The following is a 12,996-nucleotide window of genomic DNA, read 5'->3' as shown; positions in this document are numbered from 1 at the left end:
AGGGGCAAAGGGAGAGAGAGAATTTTAAGTAGGCTCCACACTCAGCATGGAGCCTGACATGAGGCTCTATCCCACAACCTTGGGATCATGACCTGAGCCGAAATCAAGAGTCGGATGCTAAACCAAATAAGCCACCCAGGCATCCCCCAAAACTGTCTTTTAAAAAAAATTTTTTTGGGGGCGCCTGGGTGGCTTAGTCGGTTAAGGGTCCGACTTTCGCTTAGGTCACGATCTCGCGGTTCGTGGGTTCGAGCCCCGCGTCGGGCTCTGTGCTGATTGCCAGCTCAGAGCCTGGAGCCTGTTTCAGATTCTGTGTCTCCCTCTCTCTCTGACCCTCCCCTGCTCACGCTGTCTCTCTCTCTCTCTCTCCTAGAAATAAAATAAAAATATTAAAAAAAAAATTTTTTTTAATGTTTATTTTTGAGAAACAGAGATAGTACAAGTTGGAGAGGGGCAGAGAGAGACAAAGATAAAGAATCCGAAACAGGCTCCAGGCTCTGAGCTGTCAGCACAGAGCCCGACGTCAGGCCCACACTCACAAACTCCGAGATCGTGACCTGAGCTGAAGTCAGATGCTTAGCTGACTGAGCCACCCAGGTGCCCCCAAACTGTCTTTTAATATAGATACTGACTAGTCATTAACATTGGGTGACTACTCTTACAAACCTATCCTAAAGAAGGTGACCTGAATTGTGTGAGGAATGCAATCTTGAGACCTCTTGTCTTTTCCAAGTGGCAAAATTCATCTATTATGTACTGAAAATTCTGATGGTGGTCCTAGAGCACACTCTGTTTTCTGTGCAAATAACACACATGGGTGAGGTCTCATGAAAGAGAATGTATGAAAAAAATGAATCTTCAGTTAAATTAATTTTGATTTCCAGATATCCATCGCTTTTCTTATTTTCACTTTTCATTTTGAGCTATTCTACAAAACGATCATCTTGACAGTAACTTTCCCCAACACTTATAGATTCCCATTCTTTTTTATTTTTTTAAAAAATATTTTTTAATGTTTATTTTTGAGAGACAGAGTGAGTGAGACAGCGTGAGCGTGGGAGGAGCAGAGAGAGAGGGAGACACAGAATCTGAAGCAGGCTGTAGGCTCTGAGCTATCAGCCCAGAGCCCAATATTGGGCTCGAACTCACGAGCCATGAGATTATGATGTGAGACGAAATCAGACACTTAACTGAGCCACCAGGCGCCCCTTGTTTTTATTTTCTTTTCAAGTTTTTATTTAAATTCTAGCTAACATACAGTGTAATGTTGGTTTCAGGAGTAGAATTCAGTGATTCATCACTTGCATAAACCACCCAGTGCTCATCATAACAAGTGCCCTCCGTAGTACCCAGCATCCATCTACCTCATCTCCCACCCACCTCCCTCCATCAACCCTGAGTTTGTTCTCAATCTTTAAGAATCTTTTATGGCTTGTTTTTCTCTCTTTCTCTTTTTTCCCCTCCTCCCATATGTTCATCTGTTTTGTTTCTTAAATTCCACGAGTGAAATCATATGGTATTTGTTCTTCTCTAACTTATTTCACTTAGCATAATACACTCTAGCTCCATCCACGTTGTTACAAATGGCAAGATTTCACTATTTTTAATGGCTGAGTAATATATTTTACATATTATAATATTATACTATATACTATATATATATGCGCCACATCTTCTTTATTAATCAGTGAATGGACATTTGGGCTCTCTCCATAGTTTGGCTATTGTTGATAATGCTGCTATAAGGTGCAAGTACCCCTTCATAGATTTCCATTCTTGATTTTTACTCGGGTCTATATATGGCATATACTGTGATGCACTTGACAATAGGCAGCTTCTCAGAATAGCCAAAGAATACTCTCCTTTGTGAGAGGGTTCCCCCAAATTACTGAACACATGACTCTTACAAACAGGGAACCTTTAGGCGTCAGAAGTTCAGGAAAGTACTCTCAGATATCAAGACTAGATGTCATACTTTAGACAGATACTTCTCTTTATACTTTTTTAGACAGAAATGGACTACTTGCATTGTAGGTCATACGTAATCTTTTAAACAATGAGTAAAAAGTATAACCTCTAATTTTTTTCCTACAAAAGCCAATCTGTTCATGTAAAACATGAAGACATCAAAGCTTGTGAGGAAGGGTTTTCAGCCTTTTCCTGCTTATTAAACTTCACATGTACTACCAGGAAGTCCTGAATGTGTTCTTAAGGTTTGACAGCGTCATAGGATTTTCTATAAGACACTCAGAATTGGGGCTCTTTGCTTATAGTAGTGCAGCCTGCTGGGTTAGCATACAGAAGAGGGTTGGCTACAGCCATTAAACAAATAGGCATGGGGTACAGGGGACAGTATATAAAGCGTGACTTTTCCCTTCTGCTTGGAGACGTTATTATGTGCCATACCTCCAATACGGGCTTTTCCTTGTTATTTTTTTCAATTCATACGTTCATTCAAGAAATAATTTTTAGGCATCTACTATGTGCCCAGCCCTCCTCTAGGCACTGGATTTTCAGTACTGAAGACAACTAACAAAATCACCTCCTTCGAGGAGCTTATATTCTCTAAGGGTGAGCAGAGAAGAAACCAAACAATGAATACATATAGCATACTTATAGAACCCCCAGGGTAGTGGAGAGACACTGGACTATCAAACCATGTGGAAAGTGTGATAATAATCCCAAGGTCATTTGCTAGCGTGACAGAAGACACAACTCACGTTGGACAGGGGAGAGGATGGATAGGAAGGCTTGCTGATAGAAGAGACACACAGACTGAGTCTTACCGGTAGCTAAGTGTTGGCCAGGAAAACACAGTGGTGGAAGTAGAAGGAAACTGTATCAGCATGACGTGGTGGAGTCGTGCAGGTGGAAACAGAATACGTGCTGCATGTTTGTGGGGCAACCAGCACGTGGGGGTTACTGTAACTTGTAGGGGAGGCAGGGAGACCTGCTGGTGAACCACATTAAGGAGTGTGGTCTCTGAATAGTTGAGATTGGGGAAGGAGAGAAGATTTAAGGTAGGAGAGTGATGATTTCCAATTTCCTAGTACCTATTCTCTGCGCTTTAGAGCACTGTGAAGAGCTCCACCTAAGAACCTGTGGGTCTGTGATCTGAAGGCTCTCCTTCTGCACTGTCCAGTTTTTTTTTTTGTTTTTTGTTTTTTTTTTTTTGGTTTACGTTCTTGTTCTGCTCTAGACCTGTGCAGCGTGATCAACACTCGACTCCCCTTTCCTCTCTGCTTAGTGCAGATTAGGCAGGATGTGTGTAGGGGGCAGGGGGAGTCCTGTGTTCACTCCTCATTCTTTAACCCAGATCAAGATCCAGGATGGAGGAAAACGAAATTACTCCCTAATTCCTTGGCAAGACTAATGTTTCAGCTTTCGTTTGAGGAGCATTCTGCCATCTGGTACCAGTGAGTTCTGTGCTTCATGGCACCAGAAAATTCTGAAGACCAAAAGACCTGATTCCCTCCTGCCATTTTAAGCCTTCCAACAAATTTACACTTAAAAGGAAACTTCAAATCAAACCAGTCCTTTGACATGTGAACCCCGTCAATTTATGTGCAAAATCTTGAGGCCACGGTGCATATGTTAGAGCCACCACTCTAAATCTTTTGCGTTAAAAAACCTAAAATTAATTTTACAAAGTGGTCATATTTCATGTTTTCCTTCAGCAAGTATTCTACGGGGCTTTCATTGCATTTCTCTCTCTCTGTACCTCATTCTATCCCTACTGTATGTTTATGGTCTTCGTCCTTCTGGTCCTTGCTAAGAGCATGTACTCCTACTAAGGTTTTATAACTTTATTCCTCTTTATTTCTCTCACAACCCTCCCTTTACTATCCATTTAAAAATAGTAAAACCCACCTTTTTCCCTAACACTGTGGTTCCACTATCTGTCTTGTCTAAGTTCAAAAGCATTATTTTTACAGAGCTGCAATTAAAAATTTTATGTATTTATTCTTTCCAAAATTATTAATCTTCAGTATAATGATAGTGTAATTAATGCAATCTTCATTGTATCCTAGGTGAATATATCACAATTTATGATTTCCTTATTGTTTTCCATATTACTGAATATGTAGGTTGTTTCCAAGTTCTCACTACTAAAGCATAATGTTGCTGATGTTTCTCTTCTGATGCACTATGGCGTGCTTTTACCTAATGTAATCCTCACAAGTGCAGGATTACTATTAAAGGTATAAATATCTTCAGGATCTTTGATATGGGGAGCTGGCACAATGCAAGCAAAAAAGTGTAAGTGATACATATTCTCGACCTAAAGAGAACAGGACATTAAACCACAGAGGCAGCAGCAGCGGACTGTTCATTCTGCGTTTACTCTGTAGGAAGTTCAGGTCACGGTTCTGAGTATGTCCCTTCATTTCTCATCAATTTCTGCTCGCAAATCTTAGAGGTACATAATACCAATTTCCAGCGCTGAAGATCACACATGACAAAGAATTAACCACAAAGACTGATTAAAATGTTATGATGAGAATATAATACAAGTGCCATATTCAGCTTATGATACTTGTCAATAGCATTTAACCTTATAAAAGACAAATTCATTTAAAAAGGCATTTGCAAGCAAAATAAGTGCATTTTATTGAAAATTCAGAAGTTACAGTACTTTAAAAGTTTTTTCATATAATAAAGAAAAATAAGTTAAAAGAAAAAGAACTCAAGTGCAATGATAACTTAGGTTTTCAAACTAACAAAATCATTTTGAAAAACATAAAAATCCACAGCTTAATTTACTCACAGCATAAGCATGTATTTTACTATCTGTTACCAAGAAAACGCTAATGGAATGATTTTTGGAGTGATCTTTCAACGTGTCATCTTTCTGGACCCAATTTAAATGGTATATTAATATCTAATTCAATAGATTACTGGTGTGTGTATACCTAAGAACTAGCTAATTTTGATATGAAATTTTAAGAATGAGAGTGAATTTTCATTTATCAGAGGGCAATAAATAGCATTTCTAGTCATTTCTTAGGCATGTTTTCTTATCTTCTAGGTGAAAACTACCCATGTTCATTAAGGCGTTTAGCCAAGTGAGCACTAGCGGCATAAACAAGATTGTCCACAATAAAGCGTCAATTATTACAGTTGGCCATTTCATGTTAGGAAGTGTCTTGTTCCACCTTTTAAAGTTCTCAAATTTTCTTATGAAGGACGAAGCTAGGTAACCCAAAATGAATACTCATTTTAAAAAACACATTTTTTAACGTGGTCTGTATTTTTGCCATTTTTTTTTTCATTCCTCAACAGAAAATATTGATTAAGCCACGGGTATTATTTTAAAATTTGTTATATTATTTCCATTATCTCTGTTCTGTACCTTCTCCTTTTTAAAGAAAGAACTGAGGTGAACACCTAACATGGCTATAGACTATCCTACACAAATGTCCTCTCCAGCTGCTGGCCTGGCACCTGCAGTGAGCAAGGGCCCCAGGTAAGCTAGAGGCAGACCTGCGCTTTGCCACAGCTAGAAATGGAACTAATGTGGAACTTTAATAGTCCAGTTAATATTTTTATAATGCTTTGCAATTAGACAGCTTTCCTGTAACTACTCTGAAAATACTGAATGAAATTAGGCCCGGTTAGGAAATTTACAACATGCACATTGCAATAAAAGTCTACAAAAATGTTAATTTACGTGTATTACCTAGGTGAGAGGCATAAATGGTTTTAATAAAGGAGAATCCAGCAAGGACAGAATTAAAACATAACGTGGCATTCGTTAATACAGCGCACTCTTTTATTTGCTAACATCATACCAATTGGTCTTTACTCAGGAAAAAAACCCCACTAGTTCTTATTTAATTGCAGAGAAATATGATCATGTGGGGAAAAAAAGAGCATCTGATACAAAATGTCTAAAAGCCAGCGTTCTGACAAGTGGACTGTGGAGTTGGGAAACCCTTTGGAATATAGGGAGCCTACGATGATAGACTTAGAGCAGAGGTCAGCAGAGATGAGTGAAGCTCTCCCTTCTCTCCCCTACCTCAGAGCGGAAAGAGCTCTCAGGCACCTGACTGGCTTTCAAAGAGGAGGGCTCCTGACTGCAGAGGTGGGTGAAGCGCCGAGGTCGCCCTAGCCGTCATGGAACAGACCTGGACACCAAATACACAATTTGACAGGTGCGACCACCACTCTCACCTTTCCAGGCCCCCAAATAAAAGCAACAGCTGGTCTAATCAAACTATCTTCTCCAAAAATCTTTAGAAACATTGTGTCTCACTAAAACTAAGTTTTCAGAGGAAAAATATGGCACTGATGTTTTTTGCAAATAACATGCTTCATCAAAAATCCTTAAAACAAGAGTGTGTGCATGTTTACATCTAACTAGTTTCTTGTTAAGAATTAAAACTAGTCTCTCCCTATTTAGCCCCTCTTTCACCATCTCAACTTTGCTCTCATATTTAAAGTGTTGATCATTTAGTGAACTAAGTACTGGATGTCGATTCAACACTTGCTACATAAGGAAGCCTGGCTGATAATGCACTCCACGTTTTGTTCATGCTAAAGTTCATTTATTGCTATCATCAGCTATTCGAAATTCACTTAGTTTGATGAATAAGGAAAATAAACAGGTCAAAGTATAAAAATAAAATTTCATGCATAGACTAGAAAAATCTGAAGATACCTGACAAAATAAGTGCTTTCTATTAAGTAATGGTTTTCAAGTCATTTTATACCAAGTTATATATTTCTTTCAAAAAACCTAATTTATTCCTAGAAACACAATTATATAAGTTTCAATGACAATTACTTTTCCTATAACTTCTTCCACATTCTCTCAGTGTGACTCAAAGCTCAACATAACACATTTGATATAAAAGTGTCACAAAGAATTATTGGTGATATCTAATGTAAATGTTTAAAAAAAGTTTGATTCTTATGAATTTGTACAAAAATAAAGCTTCTGATACTTTGTTAGGACTGTATTTGATGACTCATTAATGATGTAAAGCAAAAAATTACTTGAACTAAGTTCACATTTACATATAAAAATATAGAATACATATACTACAGTGATCTTGATCTTGTAGTATTACAAATTACCAGCCTGATTAAAAATGTTTTAAAGTGTGAATTTTTAAAAAAAAAAAAAAAAATCAAGATTCCTAATGTGTTAAACTTAAAAGTTTTCATTTTCCATGTCAACTGAGCTTGTTTTGGTTACTAACTGGGTTTGACGAATATGAAGTAATAGAAGGTATTTCTCTGGAAGAAACCTGTAGTGTCTCAATATGTAGTAGAGAGTCTATAATTGCCTTGATTTTTTCTCGGCATAAATTTCCTTTTTTTTTTTTATTCTGCCCATTCAGATCAATAAAAGGCTATAATCAGGAAAGCCACCGGGCTGGAAATAAATCACAAATCCTGTATTTTGTCAGATCTATTTTCTGCCATTAAGAAAAACGGTGCCTACAAACCCTAAAAAAGAAGAAATAATGAAAGTTCAAGCCACAGACAGAAGGGCTGGGCACCTTCTACTACAAACAAACAAACAAACAAACAAACAAACAAACACACCTTCTTTCTCTTGTTGAGGTTTATGTGCCTGTAATGCGTGCTTTTGAGAGTTCTCTGATTTTATGCTCAGGTCACATATATTACTGAAAGATCATTGGCTTTCCGAGTTTTAAAATATAATTATGTAGATGCAACACTAAAGGCTAAACTGAACATAATTTGTTTTTCTTGGATGTGATGTGAACAATAAATCCTGAACTGGGGATCCAAAGATCAGGTTCTCTTGCTTGATCTCAAAGCTGAGCGGTCTTGACCACCTTTCTGGACATCAAGGGAATTGTGCTGGATAACCTTTAAAGTCTTTTTCAAATTTGACCTAGACACTAAAACAGGACCTCACACAGCACCTCATAATTTTCATTGTGCAGATCAACTACCATCATAGAATAGTGCAGAACAATTCTGGTTTAGGGATTTCTGATGCTTACATTGGAATTTTCTATCCTTGCAGGGGTGAATCGTTAAGTATTTGGCTCTCTAATAAAAACACAATTGAGATATTTTTACATCATACACAAAGTACATGTTGACACTCACTGAGATGGTCTGAAGATTTGGGTTAACTATGTCCTCTGGTTCTCTTGTTGATGGAATTTTGTTCTCTCCTCAGCAGGGTGGGGAAAGATGAGCATGGGCATAAAAGAGAATCTTGGTTAGAGTATTTCTGATTGAATGAAGAACAGTGGAAGTCTTTTATTCTTTAATTCTTCTACATTTTAATTCATAAAATTTTCAAAACTAAAACTTTTTGAAATTATTATTAATACTCAAAACCAAGAATCTGTCATAGTTTACCACTAATGGTCAAGAATTACAGTTCACTACCAAAATGTCATTATTGTGCCAAAAGAAAAGAGAGTTCCGTTCTATTTTTAGGTGTATGGCAATGGATTCTACCAGTTCTTATTTTGATCATTTCAGAACTCAGACAAAAGGAGAAGAGTCATAATTCTGCTTCTACTATTTCAACCCAGACGTAAAGCATGTTGAATTCAAATTTAGAGAAGGACTTGGTGGAGTGCCAGCTCTAACTTTGGGAGTAGGATAAATAATTTCTTCAACAGTTACATAGGTACCTAAGAAGAAACCAACAACACCAGTGAACGCTATAGAAATATTTTTCAGGATCATCCATATATTGTAGTGTTCCTTAGAAAATGTAAGAATTTCAACCAAAGGTGGCAGGATCAGAGCCAATGTGCTGCTGCTCACAGCTCCAACGAAGGAAATCACAATATCTAAACGAGGAATCAGAATTGCTCCAGCACCTAGAAAATGAAAATACGTATTTTATTTAAATATTTAATAGTTAAATGAGCACTAAATGTAGATACATAGAACTTTGGACTGTGAGTAACTTGTTCTGCGAGTGTTCCACAAGACAAGCAGACATTTCTAGTAAATTGTAACTTGATAAATGAGCAACATACTGCGATGAGTAGTATGTGATGCTGAATGTCACATGATCACAACTGAACCAATAGTTCTTGAAATTTGCTTTGATATACAAGTGCTTTGGATGACACTCATGTTTCTGGAATGTATTATGCTCACAAACCAAGGTTTTACCGTTTTGTCAAAACTTTAAAATTAATGCAAGTAGGCACTACGAAATTATTGCCTGTTGAAGAATCCATCAAACACACGAGGAAACCAAAACAGTGAGTCATATTTCTTGAACTGTGACTTTTCAGCAGTTTCTTATATAAACAACTTTTATACCTTTTCTACTCTACTTTCTTTTATAACTTTTCTAAATTATTTCAAAATTAAAAATTTTAAAAAATTAATGCACTACTACTACTACTAGTCGACAGGATTTTCTTCCAAACTACTGGCAGATTTCTGAAAGTTCGGATCTGGCACTTTGGTGATCCTACTTACCCTCATCTTACCAAAGGTATCAACAGAAGATCTGTAAACCCTAAGACTCCTTCTTCTGTTTCAAAATGTCCTAAAGTGATCCACTGAAGGCTGAGGGTTTGGAGCGGCCACCAGAAAAGACAACGGACTGTGCTCACATGCAAGCTGTGGCGACCTCGTCAGCCCTGCCACCGCGGACGACTCCGCCACCACAGTCCCAGCTTTGAGGACCCCATAGACTCTCCATAACTTGTCTCGTAAAGCTACCATTTCTTTTTATCCCTTTATTTATCCCTCCCTACCATTTATTCCTCTTTTTTTCTAAGTTTACGTACTTTTGCTTCCTCATTTCTAGCCTCTCTGTCTCTTGCCGACCTTTCTGTGGTGTATATATAATTTAACTTGGGCTCTTTGCAATTAAGTATTCAGGGTGCAGTCTACTGATTTCTCCACTTTTTAACTTTTAGGTTATGGGTTTTTTTCCCCTCCCCTCTTCTCTTTGTGATTCTCAATGTTTTCCAGGAGGACATGGGATTAGTTTGGAACTACTAGGTTTCTCAGAAATACCTGTTATTTCCTATTTAAATTCTTTTCAAAGCTAAAACCCTAAAAGCCATTTTGAAATTATAAATCTAGCCTCATACCTAGAGGACTGAAGTGTAGCAAACTTTCTTAAATAAGATAAATGACTTTGAAGAAGTTGAAACTCTAAACTAGTAATGCTTCATAGAGCGGATTCCCTGTGGAATGGACGCTTGTTATGTTCTCTTAATGTTTTTCTCAAGGGCACTATAAGCATAACTCCCAAACACAATTAGGACCTTGCAGATTTCAGGGACTACATCCATTTCAGGGAGACATACTTCTACCTACTAGTAGCAGATGGCAGTATAAAAGGAAGGCTGGATAAGCATGACTAGAACATAGCCATCTGAGGAGTCTTTCATTTTGGAATTCATTTTTCCGCATTAATGTTTTTCAATAATCCAGCTGTTACTAGTAAAAATTAAGTGAAATTGGTTGAAAAAGCATATGGAGGAACACTACAGGTTTCTAGAATCTATTCATTCAGACATTTATCAAACACTTTTAATCATGAAATTTATCAATTAGCTGAAGTCATCCTTTATTTCTGCCCTGATTTTTATTATTTCTCTTCTACTGGATGTGGGGTGTTCTTGTTGCTCTCCCTCTAGTTCCTTTAGGTGCACTGTTAGATTTTGTACTTGTGCTTTTTCGAATTTCTTGAAATAGGCCTGGAGTGAAATGTACTTTCCTCTTAGGACTGCCTTTGCCACATCCCATAGAGTTTGGATTGTTGTATTTTCATTTGTTTCCATATATTTTTAAATTTCTTCTCTAATTGCCTGATTGGTCCATTCATTCTTTAGTAGGGTGATCTTTTTTTTTTTTTTTTAATGTTTTATTTATTTCTAGGAGATAGAGAGAGACACAGCGTGAGCAGGGGAGGGTCAGAGAGAGAGGGAGTCACAGATTGAAACAGGCTCCAGGCTCTGAGCTGGCAGTCAGCACAGAGCCCGACGTGGGGCTCGAACCCACGAACCGCGAGATCATGACCTAAGTGAAAGTCGGACGCTTAACCAACTAAGCCACCCAGGCACCCCTAGTAGGGTGTTCTTTAACCTCCATGTTTTTGGAGGTTTTCCAGACTTCTTCCTATGATTGATTTCAAGTTTCATAGCATTGTGATCTGAAAGAGTGCATGGTATGATCTCAATTCTTTTATATTTATTGAGGGCTGCTTTATGTCCCAGGATGTGATCTATCTTGGAGAATGTGCCATGTGCACTTACAAGAAAGTGAATTCCATGGCCTCAGGATGTAGAGTTCTAAATATATCTGTCAGATCCATCTGGTCCAATGTGTCATTCAAGTCTATTGTTTCTTTAGTGATTTTCTGTCTAGTTGATCTATCCATTGCTCTAAGTGGAGTATTAAAGTTCCCTGCTATTAGCACATTCTTATCTATAAGATTGTTTTTGTTTGTGATTGTTTTATATACTTAGGTGCTCCCATATTTGGTGTGTAGACATTTATAATTGTTAGTTCTTCCTGATAAATAGACCCTGTAATTATTATATAATGTCCTTCTTCATCCCTTGTTACTGTTTTTCCTTTAAAGTCCAGTTTGTCTAAATATAGCTACTCCAGCTTTCTTGTGACTTCCAGTAGCATGATACATATTTCTCCATCCCCTTACTTTTAATCTGAAGGTATCTTCCAGTCTAAAATGTGTTTCTGGTAAACAGCAAATAGATGGATTTTGGTTTTTTATCCATTCTGCTACCCTATGTCTTTTGATTGGGGCATTTAGTCCATTTACATTCAGTGTTATTATTGAAATATATGGGTTTAGAGTCACTGTGTCATTTGTGGGATTCATGCTTGTGGTGGTGTCTCTGGTGTCTTCATTCCTTGCAACACTTCCCTCAGAGAGTCCCCCTCAGGATTTCTTGTAGGGCTGGTTTAGTGGTGACAAATTCTTTCAATTTTTGTTTATTTGGAAAGACTTTTCTCTCTCCTTCTATTTTGAATGACAGGCTTGCTGGATAGAGGATTCTTGGCTGCATATTTTTTCTGTTCATCACATTGAAGATTTCCTGCCATTCCTTTCTGGCCTGCCAAGTTTCAGTAGATAGGTCTGTCACCACTCTGATAGGTTTCCCTTTGTATGTTAGGCCCCTTTTCTCCCTAGTTGCTTTCAAAATTCTCTTTGTCCTTATGTTTTGCCAGTTTCACTATGATATGTCGCGCAGAAGATCAATTCAAGTTACGTCTGAGGGGAGTTCTCTGTGCCTCTTAAATTTCAACATCTACTTGCCTCCCCAGGTTGGGGAAGCTCTCTGCTATAATTTGTTCCAGGACTCCTTCAGCACCTTTCCCTCTCTCTTCCTCTTCTGGGATTCCTATGATACGGATATTGTTCCATTTGGTTGTATTGCTGAGCTCTCGAACTCTTCTTTCATGTTCCTGATTCAATTTATCTTTTTCTCAGTTTCCTCTTTTTCTATAATTGTGTCTTCTAAATCACTTATTCTCCTCTCTGCCTCTTCAATCTGTGCATTGGATGCCTCCATTTTATTATGTATCTCATTTATAGCATTTTTTAATTCATTGTAAGTATTTTTGAGCTCCACAGTGTTTGTACAATAGTTTCTCTGATGTCTTCCATGGTTTTTTCAAGCCCAGTGATTAATTTTATGACTATTGTTCTAAATGCTTGTTCAGTTACGTTGCTTATATCTGTTTTGAGCAGTTCTTTAGCTGTCAGCTCTTCTGGAATTTCTTTGGAGGAGAATCTTCCGTTTCGTCATTTTGGTTAGTTTTTTATCTCTTGTTAATTTTAAAAGCTTGTTGTACACTCTGCCTCTGCAAGTTCTGCTGTATTAAAGAGGGCTCTTTGACTGTTCAGGGCCTGTCTGTTCAGGAAGTGTTCTTTGAATGGTGTCTCTTGGTTTCTCTTGTTGAGAGTTTGGTTGTTTCCCTACCTGTAGCAGTATTTGGGACTCTCCACCATGTGTACTTTGGCTTGTTTTTTTGAGGGAGTCCCAATCACAG

The 12,996-nt window shown here is 37.8% G+C and overlaps 1 protein-coding gene across 2 annotated transcripts in view; it reads right to left on the bottom strand.

The window, feature by feature from the left end:
* Positions 1-7,528: 7,528 nt before the first annotated feature.
* The window catches only part of SLC36A4 (solute carrier family 36 member 4), a 51,364-nt gene continuing 45,896 nt past the window's right edge, over positions 7,529-12,996 (bottom strand). For both annotated transcript variants that reach the window (XM_039222362.1, XM_039222363.1), the window contains exon 11: positions 7,529-8,822. In XM_039222362.1, coding sequence (XP_039078293.1) covers positions 8,515-8,822 — 308 coding nt within the window. In that variant the 3' untranslated portion in view covers positions 7,529-8,514. The remainder of the gene's footprint in view (positions 8,823-12,996) is intronic.

Source organism: Hyaena hyaena, unplaced genomic scaffold (genome assembly GCF_003009895.1).
Source record: "Hyaena hyaena isolate Hyena2069 unplaced genomic scaffold, ASM300989v1 scaffold_1111, whole genome shotgun sequence".
Taxonomy (NCBI): Eukaryota; Metazoa; Chordata; class Mammalia; order Carnivora; family Hyaenidae; genus Hyaena; species Hyaena hyaena.
This window is presented reverse-complemented; position numbering and strand designations above follow the sequence as displayed.